The sequence below is a fragment of the Athene noctua genome, chromosome 5 (assembly GCF_965140245.1).
Source record: "Athene noctua chromosome 5, bAthNoc1.hap1.1, whole genome shotgun sequence".
NCBI classification, from domain to species: domain Eukaryota; kingdom Metazoa; phylum Chordata; class Aves; order Strigiformes; family Strigidae; genus Athene; species Athene noctua.
The window spans coordinates 56,924,453-56,949,774 of record NC_134041.1 but is presented as its reverse complement, the minus strand read 5'-3'; the positions used below and the strand labels follow the sequence as shown (position 1 = coordinate 56,949,774).

Below are 25,322 nucleotides of genomic sequence, written 5' to 3'. Positions count from 1 at the left end.
TAGCAGCATAAATAGTGATGAGCCATATGCAGGTTAGGAAGAATGAATTACAGTGCACATATTTCATGCAAGCTGTTTAGGAAGGATCTTCTTAAAAGATTAGTTTTTGGAGCTGAAACCTGTTTATATATTGCTGCCTTCTCTGGCAGATAGACCTTTTCACAGTCACCTCTGGGAGCTGTTTTTCCGTTGTGTTTTATTTGTTTGTTTTTTAGCAATAAACCATTTCTGGACGAACACACCGATTGGTAATAGGGCTTTGCCCACCCTACCAGTACAGCTCATGGGCGACATAAGCCCCACTCAGCACAGTAAGGTGTAGGGAGATATGTATGCCCAGAGGCTCCATCCCACGGTGGGCAGGGAGGCGGCCTGGGAATACAGGCACACTTCATTCACAGTTGCTGCAATCCTGCGAGGTTTGTTCCAAAGCAACACTTACTGCATGATCAGGAAGAAAATTAATCAGCCTATGAAGGAAACTCGGTTCAAGGCTTTCTGCACAAAATAGCCCTGATAGGAGAGCAGTGACTGTTGCAAAGGCAAGGCAAAAGAGGTTTGGAGAGGAAGCCAGTGTGTTAATCTTATGTGGCAAGGACAAGAATTTGAAGAGGTAAAACCACTTGGCAGGTGTTGAAACTTGGGATGTTAGTGGGAGGAGGGGAGGGGAAAGGGAGGCAAAGCAGCAAACGGGGGAGAAAAACCTGCAGGGTCATTATCTCTGATCAGAATGTCCTGTGGTACACAAAACATTCAGCAGCAATTATCTGCTTTAGAAACTTGCCCCGCTAAGAAATACTTCGAAGTGAGAAATCTAACTCTGGTCTGCCTAAATCGGACAATTCTGTCAAGAGAGTGCCCTCTGTTGTACGTAGCGGCTTAATGCATGCCATCAGCTCAGCTATGCAAGCGGTCAGGGCGGATGCTGTCTGCTATAATTTCACCTTCTAAACAGCTTTATTTTTCTCAGTTACCTATAAATACATAGGGACTGAGATTACACCTAGAGGAGCAAATATAGTCCATGGTAAGGAGTGTGTGTATTTGAAAACTGCGGCTGTAACACATGCATGGTCTAGCTATGTATTATCATCATAACAATGAGGTTTCAAAAAGAAGAGGGAGGGAACTTTAAATCCTTAATTTAACAGAATTATTCAGGAGATTTCCTCTCTACAAACAATAGCAAAAACTCTATAATGTGCTTATGCTGCAGTATGTACAGACACAGGTACACCCATTGTATTCATTAATAGGAAGTGTAACAGCTGTAGTTACTCTTCTCTCTTTCATATTTAGGACGTTGGAACTTTCATAGAAGAGGCCCAGGAATGTTTCTTACACTTTCAAGAGTTTTGTTCAATATTGTTTTAGTAATTACTGGAAGTAAGGAACCTACTATCACTCCTGCTGGGAAATTGTTTCATGTCCTGATAATTCCTGCTCTTTAGAAATCATGGTTTCCCTTTCTAGTGATTGCTTCTTATTGTTTAAGAACTGTTGTTACTCAGGTACAGAGCTAACAGCTGAACCCTGTTGTATCTGCCACCAGCTATGTCTTCAAGGAAGTATAAAGCTCATTAACTTATTTTCCAGCCTCAGACGTTTTTAGTTTGCATCCACACCATGCAGCTGTCCAGCACTGAGCCTGTCCCGTCAGCAAGACATCCTACTCCTTAGTATTGTACCTACTTCACCATGTGTAGTACTCCCCTTAACCCAACCAGTCAATACTGGCAATGCTGAGAAGCAGTAAAGAAATGTCAGGTAATTAATTCTGAGGATCTTCTAACTATTGCTACATAAAAAGCATCCTTTTCTCCCATCTTTGACATGTTAGTTTAGTTTTCATCTTGTTCAAAGGCTTCACAGATCAAGCTAGGACCTTGCAAGACCAGGCCTGGAGGGGAGTTTGATATCATGCTGACAGGAAAGGGGCACCCTGAAGGTAAATTTGGCATTGAAAAATGCTGATTTTGCATATCCCTGTATTCCTTATAGAACCAAGTACTGTTAGCATCACAGCTCTTTAAAAGGAGGCATTGGTAGAATACATAACCCTTGGGATTTCATCAGTTTAAAATGTCTGCAGAGACTGGGAAGAGGTAAATCTGTCTTGGGATTCTCCAGCATTCAAGGCACAAAGCTTATAGACTGTTTTATTTATCTGGTAAAATGGTGCACAAGGATTTTTTGTGACTTCCATTTTTCCTCTGTAAAATAAACATCTTTAGTAAACAAGTCCAGGTCCAAACAGGATTGGAAAAAGTTAAGAAACACAGCTGGGCTGCATTTTATAACAAAACAGCACAAAATCCAATCGCAAAGAGTAGATGGAAGATGATATCTGCAAGAGAAACACAGACTAAATGTGAGAACTTCCTCATCAGCTGCCTCTCACGTTCTCTTCCCACTGCCAGCAATACAGTTGCATGCTCCTAATGTGGCTCTGTCACCATATCAGTTAGATTTGTAAGGCCTTTTGCAAACCCTCTCCCAGTGAAATGCTTTCAGACATCTCTGTTAGCCCAGTGAGACATGCTTGTTCCTTTTTGGGAAGAGGGTGTGAAAATAAGAGAAAGTAATGTTCAGTAGTGGAAGTTATTGTTATGATTTTGTTGTCCAGAGTGAGGGATGTGCCACAAGGAGGAAAACAAAATGTATAACATTGAGAAATAAAACTTGATTTTTAAATATTTCCCTCTTTGTCAAATTTAGTAGATTTTTCAGCTCTTTGAGCTATGGGTTTTATGTTGACAGAGTCACTCAGATCCATATTTGGGATTGGTATTTTCATTGTCATACTTTGCTATTTACCTGAGAGTGTGTAAAATCTGGATAAACCTTTGCCTGTATAAAATAAGAGAAAAAGATAACGTTGGGATGGCATGTTTAAAATAGGGCAAAGCGCACCAGTGTACTTCATAAAAGCAGAACAGATAACATTCGCCATATTTTGAAATTCTGGATATTTCTTCCTGTTGGCTTTACTATCTGAAGTTGTAAAAGGATCCTCAGTTCTTTCATGTTCTAAAATTGATGGAGTTTTACTGGTGCAACGTATTGAATTGTAATAATGCTGCTCTACGTGTATTTGTAATTTTAAATTGGCTTTCAGGTTGGTGAGGATGCAGTTGATAAACTAGAAAAAGAGTTCCACTGAAAACATGATTTAGGCATACCTTTTGCCAAGGACCTGTTTCAAAAGATGTGCTGGATCTGCAGAATTAAACCAGTTCAGGGAGAAATTCCTGGTGTCTCCAGGAAGAAGCAGTTAGAGGAAACAGGTATTGTTTCATAGTGGGGAAAACTGATGGTAGTTCAATTTCTGTATCAGAAGGGATAGGCATGAAGGACTAATCTACAAGAGTTGTGGCTATGCTGAAGTACCAACCCACAGTGTAAAGAAAAGCTTTCCTGCTTCCCCTAAGCCTGACTTCTCTCCCACTCATGTGCAGTGTATCAGTGCTTGTCTGGGCTTTTGCTGAGGTCAAATACGGGTGAGCAGAGTTTACCTTGATAACTTGGTGTGTAAGCGGTTTGGCCATTTATGATTAATGCCAAATGTGTGCCTTTACTCACTTGGTAAATGAGGATAGTTTCGCTGAGCTCTTCTACCAGAGCCTAGAGGGGACCAACTTCTGTTCCAGACTCTGCTGCTATGGGGGAAAGGGCTCTGGCAGAGGGCTCCAGCTCCTTCCGCTCGCTCCTATGCTGTGAGCCACAGGTAACTCCCAGCTTCATTGTTTCCCCAAGGGAGAACACCCCAGAACCCCAGTCACTTACTGCGTACAGAAATCTCCGCGACTAAAACACCTCCGGTTTGTTCCATGCGCTGTTTGCGTTTGTCGCATATCTCAAGAGATCAGAGAGAAAGTCATGTATACCAAAAAATTTAAAGTAATTTTGAAAAATCCAAACCCAATTCTCATGTTTCCAACCAAGGAGATAAAATCTGTGTCAATATTGATGCGTATTTTCCAGGGACAATTTTTTCCCTGTAATCACTGGGGTTTTTTTGTGCAGGAGAGATTTAAGGAGAGTATTTACAGTCCCTTTTCTGAGGATTTTGGTGCACCACAGCCCTTACAGTGACTGTCAGTGTGAGTGCTCTTTTCAGTTATGAGATGACAGGAGCACAGATGGGTGTCTGCTTGCTAACCACAGGTCCTCCTGGGCTGCCCTTTCCACCCTGCTTTAAACAAAACTCCTGTCAAGAAGGAGGGTGGGAGCTGAACTCTTAACTATTTAACCCGTGACCCCTGTGAAGGCCTCTGTTGTTTATTGGTAATTGTAATTGTTGCCTGTTGGGTAGAAACAGGAAGCACAAAATCCCTTCCATATATATCATCTCATGTCCAGCACTAATGATGCCTGTCACAGCTGACAAGGTCTGCATCGGAGGCAGTGCTCTACAGATTAAAGGTCCTTGTCCATCCCCTGACATTTGCAGATCCCCAGCTGTGGGCATTATTTTTACAAACTCAGCGTGTGGTAATTCTGGTTATGAGTTGCTTGTAAGCATAGACCCCCAGCTTGGTTCAGCCTTAATTGCAGCAGACCACCAGCTGCATTTTTGGGTTGGAAATAGACTCAAGGGATGTTAGCCTGATCGAGCAATTATCTTACGCTCGAGGGTGAGGAGGGAATTTCACCCTATTCCTGAAAGGATAGTGTAGATGTTTGGCAGTACTGTCAGAAAGGCAGATACGGAGTACTGGTTTTGTGTTTTCTCTTAATCCTCGTCTGTAGCTGGATAAAAAGTTGAAGAAATCTTAAAAACAAACAACAAAATCTAAGACCAGAGTTTTTTCTTTTGCCTTTGAAGCTTAGAATTTCTAACAATGCATTTTTGTTAAACTTGCAAATTCTGCACAAATCAGTTCCCCCTGCTTAGTGCTGAAGCCGGGTAATAAACTGCTTTCTTAATTTGGCTCCTGGACAGAGAAAGGGTTTAGAAAGAATAGTTGGTTTCACCAGGAGGAACACTTTATCTTCTCCAGCAAGAAATATTTGTTGCTGAAACAACAGTATGTCAGCCAAGGAGTATTTTAGGCTTTCATTTCATGTTAAATAAAATTTGACTTCATTTTATAGCAATAACACATTCATTGCATGACAGAAAGAATAGCGAGGCTCTGACTTAGTGAAGGAGGGAGAGAGAAGTCTTTAAAGAAAGGCAGTTTAGTAACCTTCACCCTCATTCCCACCTAAATAACATGCCTGTATAGCACCCTCACCTCATTCCCACCTAAGGTTACAGTTCCTGCTCCAGTGACAATCTGTGTATTTCATGAAGAAAAGGATGGCTGCAAGAGCAGTAACTTACTGCAGTACTGCAGGACAGCAGAAGGGACCTTCCCTGGGAAGGGGGACAGGGAGGTTTTGTTTGACTAGCGGTGAGCTTTGAGCCTGTCTCTCCTGCTGCCCCCAGGATGCCCCCAGCACCAAGATATTTGGTAAAATGGAAAAAAGCTCTACTTTCTCCCTTTTTTCAGGCTTGGGTTTAGCTGTAGCTGTTTGTCAGACAGGACTGTAGTCTGGGATATCGACAAGAACTGAGTTTTTCAGTGGCTACCTTATTTCTCAATACGTTTAAACAAGTTGCCCAATGTTGCATACAGTGCCTGTGGCATGACAGGGGTCGGGGTGCACAGCTGGCCACTGCGGTTCATGCATTGAAGTGGCTCCATCTACTGAAAGCCCTGGCACTGGCTCTGCGCCCAACATGCCCTCTGGATGGTCTCGACATCCTCTGTCTAAATTTAGCACTGTGTGTTTCTCTGGGAGGGGGGCCTTACCACCGGGCAGGAGAACTTCTCGCTGTCACAGACATGTGTCTCGCAGTGCAGCCAGACCTTGGACAGCTTGGGGATGTTACGGAAGCGGAACGCGTTGAACTGGAACGTCGCCCGGTTCGTTTTCCCGTTCTCGTGCACAAGGATGGAGCTATCCGTGGCACACCTGTGTTGTATATGGAGAAGCGGTGTCAGAGCTCCATGGCTTCAGTGAAATATCTCCTGAGGTCACAGTCTGATGAATGCATTTGCCTTGCTGTGGGCCAGCTTCTCTTTGGCCCCCTTTATCCCCCAGCCCATGGCTTTCAGTCATCCTTGGGGCTGGGCTGGGCAGAGGCACTCCCCCACGTCTCACCAGCACCTACCCCTTGGTGATCAGAGGCCAGTGGATCTGGTAGAAATACTCCGAGGAGGGAGTTGCCCAGCAGTTGTTGAGAACAACTTTGAACCTGGGGATACACAAACCCCAGATTAGCAAGGAATGTCCCAATTGCAAATTTATTAATTCTTACTCCTTCCCTTGCCTACCTGTCACTTAAGCCCTTAGCTTCCACTCCAGCAAATATGTCAGAACCAATTTCTGATGTTTCAACGATGAAAGGGGCTTCTTTTATACTGGAAAACTTGGCATTCTTTGAAAGACAGAGAGAAAGGCATCATATGTTACTAGTAACATGCAAAGCAAAGGCATGTGGCAACTTCAGACAGATCTGGGGAGATGGAATCCAGAAGTCTGGATTCTTATTACCTGCAAGTTCCAAATTCTACACTTAGTAGGATTACTTCAAGCCCAAGGTGGTGTTTAAAAAAATTTTTGTTAATGCTTGTCTTATAATGATAATAAGTGACAGAATTTGATGCTATTTTGATTGTGATATGTTATATCACAGCATGGGTGAGAAGTGAGCTTGCTGCTGCTTCTGGTACCTGAGAGGTAGGGGGGGAAGCTGGTGGGTGTAAAGAGATTGGAGATGACCATAGGGATTGGGAATGGGATTGGGAGATGGCCACGTGTTGGGGAAAAGGAATGAAGACAAGCAGAAATCATGTGGCCATATGGAAAGGTTGAGCACTCCATGATTTATACTTGTGGTGGCTGGCAAGGGGAGAGCTGAGGGGACACGACTGTGCAGAAAGAGCTCTGCTGGCTATATGGTCATTCTCCCACTAAAAAGCCAGCCTGCTCAAAGTAGTGCAGTGTGTGGCGCTCAGATGAAAAAGTTTGGTTACAAATACGCTGAAGTACCTACCTTAAGTCTTGCTGCTTTTTATTGCATAAGATCGTAACAAAGTTAGCACCAGGACTAAAGTGTAACGTGTTTAGTCATAGCATTGGTTTACTTAGTTAAACCTACACAGCAGGATTCAGGTATATGTAGTTCTGGAGCTGCTGGACTCTTTCCCTGCTGTGCTTGCTCAGTTCCCTGGTACTGATCTTCTTATGTGCCTTTCCTTCTCTACACAGCAAAGCTGTGGGGCGCTACAGTATTCCCACTGCAACATCAGATAGGTTGGATGCACTGAAGTTAAGGCTCAAGGTTGTGTTTAGATTTAGTGATCCACGCCTGTGAAGTGCCCTGAGAAATTCTTATTTCACCAAAGATTTCTCCCAAAGGAGAGAACTTGCAGAATTACTGTCACAAAACTCTTATCAGTCCTTGTGCTAAAATGAGTTGAACCTGCTATAGTGCTTCTTTTTCCAAGCTCTATTGCTCTACACCATTTTAGGGTACCAGCTTGCTTTTCTTTCTCTGTTGAAGGTCTGATTTTCATTTAGGCATGAGCCCCTCATGCTGCATCACAGACCTTTGCTGTTAATGGTGTATCACAGACTAAAGGGCAGGTGAGACTGAAATGTTTCCACTGGGTTACACTGCAGCCTGGGTGCTGCTTCTGGATGAGGAAACAGGCACCTGAAGCACTTGGAAGTATAGCCCACTGGATCTAGAAGGCTCTGTCAGGCAGCAGCAGAGATGAATAGAAAGGCAAAATAAACCTTTTATTTCCATTTTGCCAGGGGAAAAAATAAAAAAATAAAAAAATTAATTGGAATTAACCTTTTCTCCCTAGTGAAAATGTGAAGAAAATAACGAAAGAGTGGTCAATTAGCTTTCTGAGCTTGTTCTTGTGCTCAGTGGGAAAATGTATTAGTACAGTTCAGCCACTCCTTCTTTGACTCCTGGGAGCTTCATGACCGTTAGAATAAAACAGTCATTTGACAAAAAAATGAAAGAACCAGAGATCCATTTCTCACTGTCCATCATTTGTTTTTGCAGCCATTCTGTCAGGAGTTGACAGGAGCAGTGTGGTACCTCCTGGGACCTTGCCAGTATATATACCAGTGTGCCATATATCAGAAAAAAAAGTCCACATGGGCTTTCGTGTGGCACCTAAAGCCTGACAAAGTGTTTAGTGATCAATTAGTGCCCTAAATGCAGGGTGTGGGGGGAGAGATTTCCATCAGTCCACCTTGTGGTAAATATTCCCTCTACTTGGCCTATAAATTTAACACAGTACATTATTAGTTGTGCTGCTTCTGGCTGTACTGAAATAGAGAGGTTGTTTTAGTGTGTTTGACTGCACTTTGGTGGAAAAAAGTCTCTAGGATTGGGAGCTGGCTGCTCCAGCAGCACAGCAGAGCTGTGGGAAGGAGGGATGTTTCAAAACATCAGCCTGATATCCAAGGACAAGATTTTGTTGGAAACAAAATTCCAGCATGACCTGAAGATCTCTTGGGAACACAAAATATCTGTCAGGTGAAAGGACCACTAAGCAAACTGCAGGAGAAATGTGTGGAGATTTGCTGTATCTATAGAGACGATGTGATGGCAGCAGTGCCTGCAGATGCAGGCTGCTCTTTGAGTGGGACTACAAACAAGTTTTGCTTTTTCTTATAAAACCTGTCAGCATGTTAGAAATGTACCTCTCGGCAGAGAGATCTTCATGATTTGGAGGGATTAAAAGAACATGGCATGTGTCTGCTCTGTTCAGTTTAAGTATATCCCTGTTAATCAGCAGAGACAAGGACCCCTGCAAACCTCCCTGTAATTATCCGTTCCAGGTTAGTAATGTGCTCCATGACACATAAAGGTCAGGAGCAGCAGCCCTTTTTTTTCCAGCTCTTTAGGCTGAAGCCTGTGGAAGGTGAAGGCGGAAAGCTGGGTGGCAAAGAACACTTACAGAGTAGAAGTTGAGGGACAACTGACTTTCAAATGAGCCCGAGCTCCCATTCTTCACATGGACGGTGGCCACCCTGGGGACATAACAGAGTTTCTGTGAGTGAGGCCTGGTGCTAAAGACAGGGTGAGGCATGCTCCCAGAAGAGGACATACCTTTGGTCAAAGGCAGCCTGGTTCACCAAGTAGTTGGCATTGTACGTGCAGCTGAATGAATAATTCACAGGCTGGCTCTTCACAATTACTGAGGAGTCATTGGAGACGATGGAGTTGTAGAAGTGATAAATGGGGTTCTTGAACTGTGGATGGTGAGAGAGAGAAATGTAGGCGGTTCTAAGTCTTTGAGGCATCGGGAACAACTTCATACCTTGAAACATGAAGACTATGTGGTGACAAAACACCATCCCCAAGGAAACATGGTTTTGTAGCTCTTTACATGCTGTGCTGCCTATACATATGCCTTACTATATATATTATATATGTTCTGTGTAATAAAGATGCAAATAGGCCACAAACACAGAGGCTAATATCACTAAGTCTATGAGTATTTTGCCTGTAGATGAAAAGCACAACTATTTGATTCTTCCTTCTCCCTGAATCTAGAGTTTGCCTCCTACTTCCATCAGTACTTAAAGCCTACTCCAGCCTGAAGCAAACGAGACTCCCTCAGGTGACTCCAGCTGATTTCTGAGTCCAGCTCAGAAATGTTGACCTTGATAGTCTTACCTCTGACTGCGTCCCACAGTATGATTTATTTTTAGGTGACAGATCTGGGATTGTGAATTGGTAATATCCTGAATCATGGATCCCGTTGTAGCAAATGCCTCCAAGTGCCAGCTGATTAACCTCCCATCCATAAGGACACTCCGGAATTTTGGTAATGATGGTTCTAGGATAGCAGTATACCAGAATTACATCTGCAAGGAAAATAATACACCTAGAGTGATATTCAGTGGTGTTTTCCTTTCAAAGAGGTGGGTCTGCATACCTACTTTCCATTGGGATTAAACTTCTGTGTGCAGGGGTGTGTGCTGCAAGGTCCCCTAATGTGAGCAGCTTTTGCTACACAAAACCGACCTTTGGGCTGTTAAATTTTGCCCTCTTTGGAAGAGTTTGGCCTTTGCCTTCTAATCAATGCAGAACTTTGCGTAAATTTCTTATCTTTCTGGAATAGCTGACTGAGGAACAGAGACACTGCTGAGAAACCTGAGGTGAAAAATGTCTGCACTGAAATCTGTCAAATTAGCTTACACTGCAGAGGTGGCTTCTGTAATGCCACTGACTGTAAAAATATTGGTGAAGTTGTTTGTTAGGCTTCGGTAGATCTGCACCTTTTTAAAGCAACGTTAGATCTAGGCCACGATAGACATTTTGCCCTTTCTTTCCTTGCACTGGCATTGCAGCGCCAGCACAAACTGAATTTTTACAATTCTCAAGGTAAAAGATGAAATCTAAAAATGAAGTGAAAAGCCTAACCCTGTTAATAGCAATAGTAAATGAACTGAAATCCTAGCCCTGTTCACAGCAATGGTTAATAGCAGTGCAATATGTTTCCAAAGATGGTGATTGCTATTACAACCGTGAATATTAAACAACATAACTTACAGATTGATTGCTTCGTGATAGCAGAATTGAACATTTTTCAATGAGAATCAGGCAGTGCAAATTTGAATGTCTGATGGGAATTTAAAGGACAAATATTGACTAACCATTAGTGACCTGAAAATTGAGAAAGACTTCCAATTACTACAGTCAGAAAAAAGTCACCCTGCCCGTAATTATTCAATTATTTCTTTTAAAGCCCTTGACACTCACATTTTTATGATAAAAGCCTCATTTTGCAGCCGTTTCATGTCTGTTTGGGAATACTTGGGGAAAGTCAACTAGGGACCTTAACAACTTGCTCCTTTCCGGTCAACAAACCTTCAGCACATGAAAGCTGATTCTGCTTGTGTTTATGGTCAGATTTGTAGCTCTGGTGACTTTGCAGCTATGAAAATTCCTGCAGTTCAGAAACTGCTTGTGCAAATAGCAGTACTGGAATAAATGGCTAGAGGGCCAAATACTGAAGCTATACCATGAAATTACTGACCGTAGTCTGACACCAGTCATGCACATACAAAGTAGACGCTATATTGCAGTGTATTCCAACACATTTCTACAGCACATTTCTTAGTTGTAGTGAATTCTGTATTACAGATCTGTCTGGCACCAAATCATTTGAGTTTCTAGGCAGAAATCAGTGTGCAATTAAAGACTTACATTCAATGATTTTTGTTTTTTCTTGTTTAATGTAGCAGTGTCGTTCAGGAGTTCAGTCCAACACATGCATTTACCACTAGTTATCTGATTGCAGTCAGCAGGACTAAAGCCCAGCTTGGGCAGCAAAGATCTGCTGCATCTAGCCTGTGCTATTGCAGATAATTCCTAATTGTCATTGTTTTCTTTGCCATTTTATCCCTGAATTCTTCTTGTGCTTAACTTTATTGCACTGTGATTATTGCACAGACTTAAGCATATGCCTAATTCTCTGTGGGGCTAGGACTTCAGTACTACGTGCTTTACTGTGCTATCTGTAAGCAGATCAGTAAATGAAATGTAAGGACTAGCTCTCTAGAATCCACAGTTTAACTTTGTGGAAAAAAACCCTTTTCACTTTTAAATAGAAAAAACCCCTTTGGCACTTTAATTACAAGAGAAGATCATAGGAAACTTAAGTTATTTTACCTGCTTTATTTGGAATGCAAGGCCCTGCAAGAGCTCGAGCCAAGATGACCAGCAGATAAATAGTAAGTGTCACCATTTCTTGCAACGATCTGAGGACACAGGGAATAAAAGCTGAAATTGTCTTCAAAATTGGAAATAAAAGCAATGTATGCATTGACCGCAGACATGAAACTGTAGCTACTGTTAAACATGTTCTTCTTGCAGAGAGAAAAAAATAACATTATTGATACTCTGTCACCCAAATTAATTGCACTTACAGGATAAATATTTCCAAGACTTTTATTATTGTTGGATCACTATTGTGACAATTTTACTATTTCAGTTTAGTGGTGGCTTTTAATTATTCTAGATTTTCTTTGTTCTTGTAAAGTCTAATCTGAAAGTGTTAGTATAACCAAATTAAACTGAAACAGTGAGATACGAAAAAAGAGGGAATAAAAATTCCTAGATGAAATATGATGCAATAACATATATATAATGCTTATAAATTTAATGCTGAAACTATTCTCCGTGATGATGGCTATCCTGATGTATATAATATTAACTTCATGTAACGCCTTTTTGGTAAATTATGCTTTTTCTCGTTATTGCTAAATGTTGAGTTTGTAGGAAAACATACACAGCAGTAATTTACATTCCCACTTTAGGCCTCAAACTTGCAAACTGTTTCCCACAGGGAGAAGCATGTGCAGCCTGTGGGATTGGGACTGAAGTTCTCATATTTTCCTTTTGTAGACACTCTTCAGTGTCTGCCCTCAGATACACATCACTGAGCACACTGTCAGAAGTAACAAATATCTTTCAGGTTAAGAAAACAAATCGTCCTGATTAAGTATTTCCAACAAAACCAATCAATTTCAACATTTTCATTCAGCCTCTATTTAAAAAGATAGATCTAAAAAAGGCTCATACAGTACATTTCAGTGACATTTCCTTCTAATTACAATCCTATGCATTCTATAAGAAATTAAGTATTATACCTACAAGACAGGAAGTGTTTCAGATTTTCATTCCAGCCTTATTCCAATAGCTGCGCTGTCGGCTCTTCCCAAGATGTCCTCTTTCAAATGAACCCAGCTGGCGTTATCTTCGCTTTATATAAGCAATCTTGTAAAAGGAGCCCATCTCTGGTTAAATCTCAACCTGCCAGTATTGTCCAGTGTGGGAGGAAAAAAAGAAAAGCAGTTCTCTTCCCCTAGATGGGACTATTGCTGCTATTCGATTTTTTAAAAGTCTTTCTATGGTGGCTTTTTACAGATCTTGGAAATAATTGAACAGAAACCTGCTGAAGGTATATAACTGGCACAAAATTTTTGTTTTACAAGTTAATTAGGAATATGTAGAATTACTGCAGAGGTGAAGCCACAGCTTCCTTCTAGAATTCAGTGAAAATATATTTATAGGAATTAGCTGCCTGCCTTGAATGACTTACTGACAATGTCAACCTTTTGTGCCATGCAAGTGGACAAAAGTAATTTCAACAGATCATGTACAACCTTTGGGGTTGTTTTTTTCACTTATTTTTTTCTGAAAGTTCACAGGCATATAATCTGAGTTTAGGCAGGATCTTCCATAAGCCTAAGTATTATACTACATAGTACCTAATGCCATGTTCATATAAGACTGTATTATACATTAAATATTACACTATAGGACATGTAAAAATGACTATTACACATAATACTGAAACAAATTGTCTCTTCATATGACCATCAGTCATGTGGTTGCCATATGACAGCCTTGGTCAGCTGGTAAGATTTTTTGGTGAGCTACTACATCCTGTGTTAGCTTTTAGTGACAGGCCCAGAAAAAGGACATGGGTATGCTACTGCTATTTTACATGCCTGCATAAAAAACATGGCTTGTAGACTGTCTTGCCACGTAAACTGGCACAGCCTCAACTTCGGGCACATGTGTATCCACCCAGATCTGTGTGCTGTGGAGCTACTTATGTCCTGATATCTGTCTTGAGTCACAAAACACAGAGCGTCTCACTGACCTTGCATGACCCAGTCCTGTGGGGATCCTCAGAGATGATTTTTGGTGTCTCCTTCTGTGGAGAGCCTCATTCTGCCCCATCGTGGCAGGGGTTTGATATGGATCTGCCTTCTCTCAAGCAACTTTTGGCATATAGGAATTATGCAGTAGTAAGGCTGTACCAGTCATCATTAGTCTGGAGTATTTGAGGGGGGAAGGAGTGAGGTGGAAGAGCATAGTGGCCCTCACCTTAACCTGAAATGCGAGACAGTTTTCAGCTCTCCTGTGGGTGCTCTTATGGGTGAGATTTATGGGCACACCTTCAGGAGAGCATTCACTGCAAGGAGTGTCTCAAGCCAGGTGGCATTAGCAAAGCATGGCCATGACAGCACCCTGCACTGTATAGCATGCTGTCTCTCTCCCAGCGGCCATGGCGTGCAGGTGAATCTGCAATGATATGAAAGTATTTATAAGTAATTAGGGTGAATTCTGTTTCTTTCAAACTGATCCAAAGCCCTAAAGTAAGGATGAAAATCCTGTAAATTTCTGTGTTTAGTTTCAAATAATAAGGCTGAACCTAGACCTGAAGCTTCATAAGGATTGCAATTCAGAGCACACAATAGGCTGCTCTCACTATTATTGTGAGCCAAGTCCTGCAAGCCATCACATTCTGATTTAAATGCGATTACTTAAAGATGTCCACATGGATAAAATCCTTTGCCCAGGGTTTGTTGTTATTTTAATTTAATTAAAGAATAATCCACTGAACAAGAACCAAAGCTCATAAATTATTTGTTGTGACCTAACTAGGGATTATCCTCATCAGAAATCCTAAAATAAGGAAGATTTAACTCCAGGTGTCTGTTTTACATCCTTATCCCACATCCTGCAGGCATTGAGGCCCAAATTTGATTCCCTAAACCCGACTCTGAATATACACTGTGTAAACACTCACTTATTTTTGTCTTTCTGTGTGTGAGTGTGTATTTGGTCTGCAACCAGAAACTAGGGTTTCTGGTGACACATTATGACCCATACTGTTATCAAACATATATAGCCCAGAAACAAGGGCACACTTACAGGAGAAACCTCGTGACTTGGGGCATGAGAAAGGCCTCATGACCTTCTACGAACTGATTCTCCAAGCTCAGGGGGTCACATTCAGCTCTGGGGTTGGACTTGGTCTCTCAGGTCTGCCCACACAGGGCTGATTTGGAGCATAAGATACTTGTCTAACCTTGATTAGGCATAGTGTAAATGCCGTGCTAAAAATGATGTAAGTAACTGGTCAACCTCGCCATAACATTAAAAAGCACTTGAAACACAGATTAGCTTTGTTCTGATGATTTTTAGCAAATACTGTAGTTAAATTATCGTTGGTGTAATGCTACAGGTTTCAGTGGAATTACTCCAAAATGGATCTAATCCCATAATTTTTGAAAGAAAATAAATCTCTCACTATCTTCTCAAAGAAAAGTAATCTCCATGTACATAATACCCCTTTTAGGTGAAAGGTAGAAAACAGAATGAAATCCATGAAACAAATTTGGCAGAAGTACCAGCTGGTGTATAGTAGTTTGCATTTGCATAAGAAACAAGCACAAAATGTACCTAAGCCAACCAGCATTTGATACCTACTCTGATCAAAGGTGAAGGCTTGGGGAAGGGTTATGTTTCTCTCAGTAATTGCACACACAGAAAAAGGAAAGTCATTAAATTGCAAAGCAGACCATTGAGGATTGTTGCATTTCCCTGCATTTCTACTTTCCAAGCCCATTGAATAATCTCAGCAGTCTAAGTATCTGTAAAGATTTCAACAAAGAGCAAATGAAGGCCTTATTGTGATTTTCACCTGCAAGGGCAGCTTGTCTCTCCAGCTTTGTTCCTTGCATTGTGATGGAAAGCTGTGCGAATATCTACTGTCTGGTTTCTACATGAAGAAAATGAGGTTCTGCTGTTTGAATATGCAAGGGATATTGTGACAATCGATTTTCGCGGTTTTGGGTAAAACAATAAGCCTGAAGAGCCCCTTAGCTATATGGAAGGACTTTATGGGGTAATAATGATCAATGGAGCTGATTCCAGAAGGAGTGAGATCTGGTGACACTCACCTAGAGACTTCAATACATTGATGATGGTGTTTCTAACCATGCACCAAAGCCTGGAATACTCAGTTTTGTCTGAGATAAGGAGTGTATTTATCCCACAGGTGTGGAGACTTCCATGCTGGGTCTGGAAGAAGGGTAACTGCATTTATATTAGGCCTGATCTGAGTTAATGGGTCCTGTTGGAAATGCAGCAGTGTGTTGGTACAGTCAAGCATGTCCTGGATCCTAAGTCTACAGTGAGCTGTGCTGTGTAGACTCATTGCTTCAAGTCATAAATTCTTTATGGATTTCAGCCTTTTATAGATTAAATGCCTTTCCAATAGTTACTCATGGCACGTGGTTGCTCACTCACTTCAGCACATGATTGAGTCACCATCCCTGGAGGTATTTAAAAGACATTTAGGGACATGTGGTTTAGTGGTGGACTTGGCAGTGTTAGGTTTATGGTTGGACTTGATCTTAAAGGTCCTTTCCAACCTAAATGATTCTATGATTCTATTCTGTGATGTTCTATCCCTGTGAGCAGATGACAAAGTAACCTGCTCAGTTGATATGGTGTGAACGGTGGACATTGTCTACCTGGATTTCTCCAAGGCTTTCGATAAGAGTTCCCCACAGCCTCCTCCTAGAGAAACTGATATGTTAGTGTCTAGACAAGTGGTCCGTGTGGTGGGTGGGGAACTGGCTGAGAGGCCACACCCAGAGGGTGGTGGTAAATAGCTCTTCTTCAGACTGGCAACCTGTCACAAGTGGGGTCCCCCAGGGATTGGTACTGGGCCCAACGCTGTTTAATATCTTCATAAGTGATCTGGGTGAGGGGATCAAGTGTACCCTGATGAAGTCTGCTGATGATACCAAACTGAGTGGTGAAGTGGACATTTCAGAAGGGAGAGCCACCCTGCAGGAAGACCTGGATAGGCTGGAAGAGTGGGCTAACAAGAACCTTATGAAATTCAGCAAGGACAAGTGTAGGGTTTTGCCCTGAGAAAACACAATCCAGGAGTGCAGCACAGGCTGGGATCTACCCAGCTGGGGAGCAGCTCTGTGTAGAGGGGCCTGGGGGTCCTGGTGGACAAGAAGCTCAACATGAGTGAACAGTGTGCTGCAGTGGCAGAAAGCCAGCGGGATGCTGGGTTGCATCAACAAGGGCATCACCAGAAGAGATAAAGAAGTCGTTATCCCACTCAGGACTTGTCAGGCCACACCTGGAATACTGTGTTCAGTTCTGGTCCCCACTATACAAAAAAGATGTGGGCAGTTTGGAGAGGGTGCAGAGGAGGGCCACGAAGATGGTCAGAGAACTGGGAGCCTGCCGTGAGGAAAGGCTGAGAGAATTGGGTTTTTTCAGCCGTGAGAAGGCTTAGGGGAGGCCTTACCGCTATATTCCACTATTTAAAGGGTGGCTACAAAGAAGATGGAGACTCCCTTTTTACAAGGAGTCACATGGAAAAGATGAGGGGTAATGGGTACAAGTTACTCCTGGGGAGATTCTGATTGGACACAAGAGGAAAATTTTTCACAATGAGAACAATCAGCCACTGGAATAATCTCCCCAGGGAAGTGGTGGATTCCCCAACATTGGACACTTTTAAGATTCAGCTGGACACGGTGCTGGGCCATCTTGTCTAGACTGTGATTTTGCCAGAAAGGTTGGGCCAGATGATCCTTGAGGTCCCTTCCAACCTGGTATTCTATGACAGAACCATGCCGGTGCATAACAGAGCACCTGGGACCGACACACACCCTCCATCCTAAGTCCTCAGATGGCTGCCACTCTTCAATAATAGCACAGAACAAATCAGAAATAGAGAAGATTAGAGGAAATTGTCTTTGTGGAATAGGGAGTCACATAAAAACCAGAGATGGAGGTTCAGGCCACCGGAAGAGAGTCTTCTGCTGTAAACTTCCTCATGCATCACCTCTCTGTGTAACTACGCAACGCTGAATCATAATGTTTCAGCAATCACCTGCAGCCATGCGCTTAGCAAGACAGTGCTGCTGTTGGTACATGCACTCCCTGGGGTGTGGGTGAGCACGGACTCTCAGCTGAAGAAGCATTCCCTTGACATTTCTGCTGTCCAAGGCATTCACACAGTCATTTACAACAACAAATCTCGCTGAGCACAGAATTGTGGCTGAAGGAAATAATAATATTTCATGTTCATTTGAATGCTTGATCCTGTTGCTGTTTAGCTTTGCCAACATATTCAGAGTAATATTCTTTGGAAGCTTCTCTAGCAAAGTTCTGACTGGAGTTTGCTACTGTTGGAACAAGACATCATTTTCCAGCTGAGTTTCCTTAAAGCATTTGTGTGGGTAAGTGTTCTATTTGGCTTGGGGTTTTTTTGGTGTTTTTTTTGGTTTTTTTTGTTTAATGGGCTGTCTTGCAGATAGCTAGTTATGCAGGATAAGGATTTGGGGCTTGATTTAATAAAGGCATGAGACATGTAAAACAGGTCATGAGATACCGGAACTGATTACTTACATGGGTCATGTGAGACCACAGCCATCTCTGGGCTGCCACCATTTGGAGACGCCTAAACTTGCCAGGCACTAGATTCATTTGCCTAAACAAGGCATGTATTGCATTAAAAGGTGCTGTAAGGTGGCCAAGATATCCACAGCTGTGACACAGGACCTCTAGGAGACTCATGCACTTTTGGAGCGGGATCTGGAGGCTGGGCAGGATACTCAAAGACATCTGAAATGGCACTGGATGTCTGTGTGGGCATCTGAATTGAGACCATCCAGGCACACTGCTCTGGTTGGCTTGACGCTGATTGCCTTGGAAGTCTAAGCACCCCTGCACGCCCTGTGGCACACGTGCCTAAGACTGCTGTAGTTGGCAGAATGCCCTCAAATTACTCACTGAGTGCCCAAGGCTAGCTTCTATGTAGAAGTTAGAGCACTTCTGGGCAAAGATAGCTTTGAACTTGACAGGCAACGATAATTGCATCTGGGTCTCCCATAGTCCCGGGCAAGGGCTCTGACCACCAGGCCTGTCTCCTCCAGCTGTCCTTTGAAGAGAGCATGGCTGTGGCTGCTGGGCTCAGCTGTAATCAGTGCTGCTGTCCTGCTTGTTATGTGCCATGGCAGAATTGCAGGCATTTTCTGTTGAGAGTACATGGATTAAGCATTTTGTAGCAGAGTGATGTTGCTGAGGAATAGCATTCTGGAATCACCTGCATGTGGCCTAAATGGCTTCTGAGGTGCTTAAGTGCTTTTTTGGATCTCAACCATGCTGTCCTGTATAACACCTTGTACGCCTTTTAGTTCTTGTTATCTGAACAACAGGTCTTGATCTCTTGGCAGTGTGGAGCAGGGGGGGTGGTGGGGGAAGGATTTTAAGAGGAAGGTGAGAAAGAAGGTAGAATGGACTCTTTGTGTCATTCATTAGTTTAATCTTCTCAGATTGGCAGCTGGCTCTGACACAGTAACCACTGCTCTGGTAATGCTCTCTTTTCTGGACGTTATCCCACTAGTGCTGGGAAGGTTGAGGCAATATGATGTTTCCCAGCTTGGGTTGGGGTGTGTCACTACAACTTTGAAAGAGTCTGTAGAAGCTGTCTGATCTTCTGCCTGATTTCTGGCCATGATGCGTTTGCCATAAGTAATGCTGCTTCTGCAGCATAGATGTTTTGTGACAGAAAAGCTGACAAAAAAAGGGCTGTAGTGCAGTGAGGCATTAAAACTATATTAAAGGCAAATTTATCCTCTGGTGTCCCTCAGTGGCAATTTTATTGACTGCTGAGGAACTGACACTAAATATATGCTGCTTACTTTAAAAAGATGGTTAAGTAATAAAATACAAAGCAAAGAAAAATGCAGAGGCAAACTGATAAAGAAATTTCAGAAGCAAGAGAAGTGCAATAACGGACTTGATTGCCACCTAGCTTGGAAGTGCCTCCATCCATTCACATTCTCAAGCCTAGAAACCTTTCCCCATATTTGCAATCTGTATTTCCCTGGGAGCCTGGCGTACTCCTGCTCTCTCCATAAAACCTCCACTCTTAACTGAGCTACAGAGTCTGTCTCTAACTTCCTGATGACCTGATGGTCTGAGCCATCTGAATTATAATCTGGATAGGATTGTACACATGAAGGACTGGTAAATAGTTCCTATCCATTGAAGAGTTAAGATCCATTAGTTTCCCCTGTGAAATAATCTTTCACTATCCATAGCGCTGCCCTCTCAAATCAAACACAAAACCTCTGCACTTCTATCAGTTGCAGCTGCTGATTAAAATCACAGTTCTGGTTTCCCGAGCTACATAATCCTGCTAGTTCGTTCTTAGACCTACTTTTCTTAACACACTGTATCCATTATACTAGTGTTGTCCTCATTTTTAAAAGTTTGTGATTTTTCAGCAGTCTGATAGCATCATGCTCAGAGACAGTCTCTCTTGCTGTGAAAGGGATCTGTTTGTTATAAAGAATTACGTGGCTTTGAGAGCTGCATGTATCAAACTTGGCTGTATTAATTAGCTTGTGCTGTGCTTGTAAAGTGATCATAATAATGCTTATCACAGTCTTAGTACCATTATCTCTGTTTTGCAGATAATGGAACTGAGCCACAGAAAGGCAAAGCCCAGTGTAGGGCTCTTGAGCTGGCCATACTGCTCTTATTTCCCCTGTGTCATTCAAACAGTAAGCAACTTGGAGGAGAAGCTATCCAAGCAAACTTTGGCTGGGTCTCTCCTGTGAATAAGAAAAGCTTTCTGGGAAGCTGCAGGATGATTGCCTGGGCTGTCAGGCCTTGCCGTCTGGAACAGAGGACTCCCATTTATCTCAGAGGCTATTTTACCACCTAAAGTACTAAACTCCTCCTGCTTGTCAGTTTACCATTCACACTGGGCCTTATGGCTTATTAACGATGATTTGATGACTCACAATCAATCACCACTGAGTGTCTCAGTGGATTTTCCTCTTCTGATGCCATAAACAAAGTTTTTCTTCCCACTTTGTCAAGACATAGGCTTTAGTGCATTCAACCTCCTAAAAGGTCACTTTCTGAGACTTCCCATAGATAACAGAGCAAATTTCAGATCAGTTAAAGCATATAGTTTTTTTCAAATTACACCAAAACACTGATGATGATATACATTGAGATGGTTCTTTCCATTCACCATGTCTTACAGTAGTAGGGAGATGTTACAGACTCCGTGTAGTGGGATAAAGCAGAGCAATAGCATCTGGAGGCTTCAGGCCCTCAGTTAGGTATTCATATACTTGTTGCTTTATGACTCAACCAATTGCAAATAAAAACGAGATCTTCCTTTTTCATCTGCCTGCTTGAAGATAGTATTTATTGGAGAATCACTGAAACACCAAATGTAAGCGATGGCTGTGTTACTGCCCATATACAGCTCTCCAGAGATTTGCACAGGCGTCCTCTGATAGCCAGGTCCACACCTTTGCTTTTTCTTCTGCTGGGATTTCGCTGGTGTTGCACTGATTCATTCAAAATCAATTTGACCATCTTGTATGATGATGATAAGTACAATTTACTAGCTTTTAAAATGACAAGTTTCTGTCTTCTAGTGTGGCTTACAGTAATGTAATTGGATGAAGTATGCACTCTGCAGAAAGCGATCATTTCAATCTAAACTAGCGGAACAGGGCATTGTGGTCATCTGCATAAAATATTTGCAATTATAATACACCAACGGCATTCATACACTATTTCCTACAAGCTATTCCAGAAAGTATGACATTGCAGTTCTCTCCTATGAAAATCCCTCAGGAGTACAATAAACTGATTATCTTCCAAGGGATTCACAGAGTTGCTTTCCTCAGAAACCCACTAACTCCAAGTACTCAATTCCCTAGGACAGACTGTGCTGAAGACTCTGGATTGATTATGCTGTTAATGACGCAAGAGGCTCTGCTGCTCTTTGTTTATTTTGAGATTAGCTAAAATTAGAAGTTGACCCTGTGTTCCTGAATTAATTTATTAAAGGCAAAAATACAAGTTACTGATTCTGATTATTTTTTCTGGAAATAGGGTCTCTAAAGCCAAAGATCAAAAGGTATCTTCCTTGAGCTGTGAGTCAGTTCTTAAATGATTTTGAAATGAAAGGTGTCTGGGTCAATTGATATATATGAGCAATAACCCCTGAGCAATTTCCAAGGTAACTCCTTAATGTGCTATGTTGGACATATATAGATATTTAAGATTTTGAAAGATCAAGAAGATGTCAAATCCTTGTTTTTGATGCTTGAAAACAGCTGGATAAATTCAATATGTATTAACTAGACAGGACTTGGTCTATTGACTGCTTGGCTGTACCAAAAGCACATAAAGTTGAAGAGTTATTCTTTGTATCTCTGGATGGTCTTGATATCTAAAAAATGAGTAAAAAGAACAGGGAACACTGAATCTTTGACAGCAATAGGTGGTGAAAATACATTAGTGATGTTTCAGAAAGTATGTAAGGTTTAAAGTGTTGAACTTGAAACACTGGGAAAGGCTCTTGTTTTCACAGGCTTTTCCTTAATATCAGTTTTCTTTTTTCTCAGTGGGCTGAGAAATGTTATAGCCAAACCAATAGTCTGTTTTGAAAATGTAAGCTTATTTTAGAGTATTCTGATACACCTTGCTGGAAACCCTTTGGAAAAAAAAAATGTAGTTGAAATGCCTGCACCCTACATCTAATTCTGGGGAGGAGGTATCATTCTGGCATAGGTAAAGTCAATGAATATGAATGTACATAAGATATGGCAAAGATAATATTTTCTATGTTTGCAATACCTTTCATTCCAGTCTCTCAGAGACCTTTATAAAGATTTTACTCGACACCAACTGGCCAGGAGATGGTGTTAGTGGTGTACTATAAACAGACAACACGTGATACAGGAAAGCAAAGTGACTCACTGACTCATATGAAATCTGATGCAGACATCTCACCCTCCTCTGAGTGCTGCCCCATCTCTTGGACCTTTCATTGCCCTGTTCTGATTATTTGCATTATCCGTAATAATTATTATTTAGTGCTGCTGTTTCAATATGGGAAGCAAGCAAAAATATGAAGGCAAACATAATTTCCTTGAATCTTTAGGGATACACTCATAGGCTAACAATGTAGATAACATATTATCAGGTAATTTAAAATGGAATAGATCAAACCCTACATCACTCAGGAATCGCAATTGTGAGTGAAATGTCCAGTCATCCAGACCTTTTTGACTTCTCTTCCAAGCCATAATCTCGTGGCTACTAGCAAGCAGTTCGGAAAGATGCTCCTCTCCAGGACAACAGATGCCACATGTTCTCTTCCTCCTTCAACTCCTGTCAGGAGCCAACTGAGCTGAGATCCTCAGTTGCAGTGTGACCTGAAACCTTTCTGTTCTGTCTCCTTTTCTATCAGCATTGTTAATCCCTATGCCAGCTCATTTTTCCACTTTTTAGTATTCATTTTCCTCCTGTAGTTGCAACCCTTATGGTCTGTCCAATATGACACTAACCCCCCCTTGTCTGCAGTTGCTACTACGTATTGCCATCTTCTGGTATCATGGGCTGGCTTCTCATCTTCACACCTTTAATATTTACTCTCCCACCACACTTCTGTTCAGTTACCACTTTCACTGAGCTCAGCAAACATTGATGCTCGTACGGTCTACTTCATGACTTTGCCTATGCTACTTAAATATGCTCGTGTGTGAGATTTTGTTTATAAATCTTTCCTTCCACTGCTCCCTCACCTTGTGCAGGGTTTCATTAGCTGCTTCCTGCTTGCTGTTCTGCATCTGCTCCTCTCACCAGGAGTATGCCATCAGCCAGGAAAGGCTCTGCGGGCAGGGAGACAGTAGTTGATGTTGGGCAGTCAATGGTGGTCAGCTAACACAGTTCCTTGGCACCAGCCTGTTGCGATGATTCCAGGTTATTCATGCATGGTTTTGCACTTTATCAGCTATTTTAATCATTACCATCCAAAGAGACAGAAATAAAGTCTCTTGTGCTTCCTGTGTTACTGCACAGTCATAGCCAGCCTGGATGCCTTAGTCTCAAGTCTAACTATGCTCTCTTGAAATAAAGTGATGAGGCCAGGTACAGCCAGAATTTTACCGCTCAGAGGCCCCAGAAGCTCAAAGGAGAAAGAGGGAAACTGTACCTTGATATTTCATTGCTCTGCCTTCTTCAGGGAGGTTTCCACTGCTCGATGTGCAAAGGGACCTGCCCCAGCCTTCCCCGACGCATGGACTGTCCTTGCCTCTCATTTTGCAAAGATCACACAAGAAGGGGCAGCTCCTCTTGTCCTCTTATCTCTTATTTGTCTGTCCATGCCAAAGTTGGGGGCATCCTGACTACTGAGTGGACAATATAGTTGTTATGCAGGGACATGCCCTAGTATTTTTATCTAAATGCTGTATATAGCCTGTTATCTAAAATAGTTATTATCTTTTAGGTTTAACGTACTGGACAAAGTGTCCTAGATGGCCTGGGAAAAGAGCCATCTGTATTAAAGGCCACTGAGATGAATCATGCTGATGATTTCTTTATGTGGTTGATTATTTGATGGTAATAGCTTTTTCTGCTTGGCCAGTATGCTTTAATTTTGAAATGTTATTTTGAACTTACAGAATCACAGAATTACAGAATCATCTAGGTTAGAAAAGACCTTGAAGATCATCCAGTCCAACCGTTAACCTAACACTGATAGTTCCCAACTACACCAGATCCCTCAGCGCTATGTTGACTCTACTCTTAAACACCCCCAGGGATGGGGACTCCATCACCTCCCTGGGCAGCCCATTCCAACGCCCAACAACCCCTTCTGTAATGAAATGCTTCCTAATATCCAGTCTAAACCTTCACTGGTGCAACTTGAGGCCATTCCCTCTTGTCCTATTGCTTATTACTTGGTTAAAGAGACTCATGCCCAGCTCTCTGCAGCCTCCTTTCATGGAGCTGTAGAGGGCGATGAGGTCTCCCCTCAGCCTCCTCTTCTCCAGACTAAACCCCCCCAGTTCCCTCAGCCGCTCCTCCTACGACCTGTGCTCCAGACCCTGCACCAGCTCCGTTGCCCTTCTCTGGACACGCTCGAGTCATTCAATGGCCTTTTTGTAGTGAGGGGCCCAAAACTGAACACAGGAATCGAGGGGCGGCCTCACCAGTGCCGAGTACAGGGGTGAGATCCCTTCCCTGTCCCTGCTGGCCACGCTATTGCTGACACAAGCCAGGATGCCCTTGGCCTTCTTGGCCCCCTGGGCACACTGCTGGCTCCTGTTCAGCCGGCTGTCAATCACCCCCCAGGTCCCTCTCTGACTGGCAGCTCTCCAGCCACTCCTCCCCAAGCCTGTAGCGCTGCTGGGGGTTGTTGTGGTCCAAGGGCAGCCCCCAGCATTTGCCCTTATTGAAACTCCTCCAGCTGGGCTCAGCCCATGGCTCCAGCCTGTCCAGGTCTCTCTGCAGAGCCTCCCCACCCTCGAGCAGATCAACACTCCCACCCAACTGGGTGTCACCTGCAAACTGACTGAGGGTGCACTCGATCCCCTCATCTAGATCATCAGTAAAGATGTTAAACAGGAGTGGCCCC

At 42.6% G+C, this 25,322-nt stretch overlaps 1 protein-coding gene across 5 annotated transcripts; it reads right to left on the bottom strand.

The window, feature by feature from the left end:
• Window positions 1-2,142: 2,142 nt before the first annotated feature.
• Window positions 2,143-23,989, bottom strand: TECTB (tectorin beta). Of its 5 annotated transcripts, XM_074907734.1 has the most exons (13): window positions 23,898-23,964; window positions 23,488-23,647; window positions 12,686-14,125; window positions 11,702-11,790; window positions 9,701-9,891; window positions 9,131-9,273; window positions 8,979-9,051; window positions 6,327-6,430; window positions 6,164-6,247; window positions 5,802-5,964; window positions 3,787-3,856; window positions 2,818-2,850; window positions 2,143-2,347 (listed from the first exon to the last, which is right to left on the bottom strand). In XM_074907734.1, exons 4-13 carry the CDS (start codon window positions 11,775-11,777, stop codon window positions 2,295-2,297), a joined length of 990 nt encoding a protein of 329 aa, XP_074763835.1. In that variant the 5' UTR covers window positions 11,778-11,790; window positions 12,686-14,125; window positions 23,488-23,647; window positions 23,898-23,964; the 3' UTR covers window positions 2,143-2,294. The 5 variants fall into 5 exon arrangements, with proteins under 5 accessions (XP_074763835.1, XP_074763837.1, XP_074763840.1 ...); XM_074907736.1 differs by lacking the exon at window positions 23,488-23,647 and having other exon boundaries at window positions 12,686-12,844; window positions 23,898-23,989; XM_074907739.1 differs by lacking the exons at window positions 23,488-23,647; window positions 23,898-23,964 and adding an exon at window positions 10,580-10,693.
• Window positions 23,990-25,322: the final 1,333 nt, after the last annotated feature.

Bases quoted from the DNA above. Each gene is read 5' to 3' on its own strand.
- TECTB (XM_074907736.1), bottom strand. From the start codon at position 11,777: ATGGTGACACTTACTATTTATCTGCTGGTCATCTTGGCTCGAGCTCTT. The intron at 9,274-9,700 runs GTAAGACTATCA...CACCATCCACAG, and splicing joins ACTGTGGGACGCAGTCAGAG to TTCAAGAACCCCATTTATCA. The intron at 6,431-8,978 runs GTAAGTGTTCTT...TGTCTTTCAAAG, and splicing joins TGTCCCTCAACTTCTACTCT to AATGCCAAGTTTTCCAGTAT.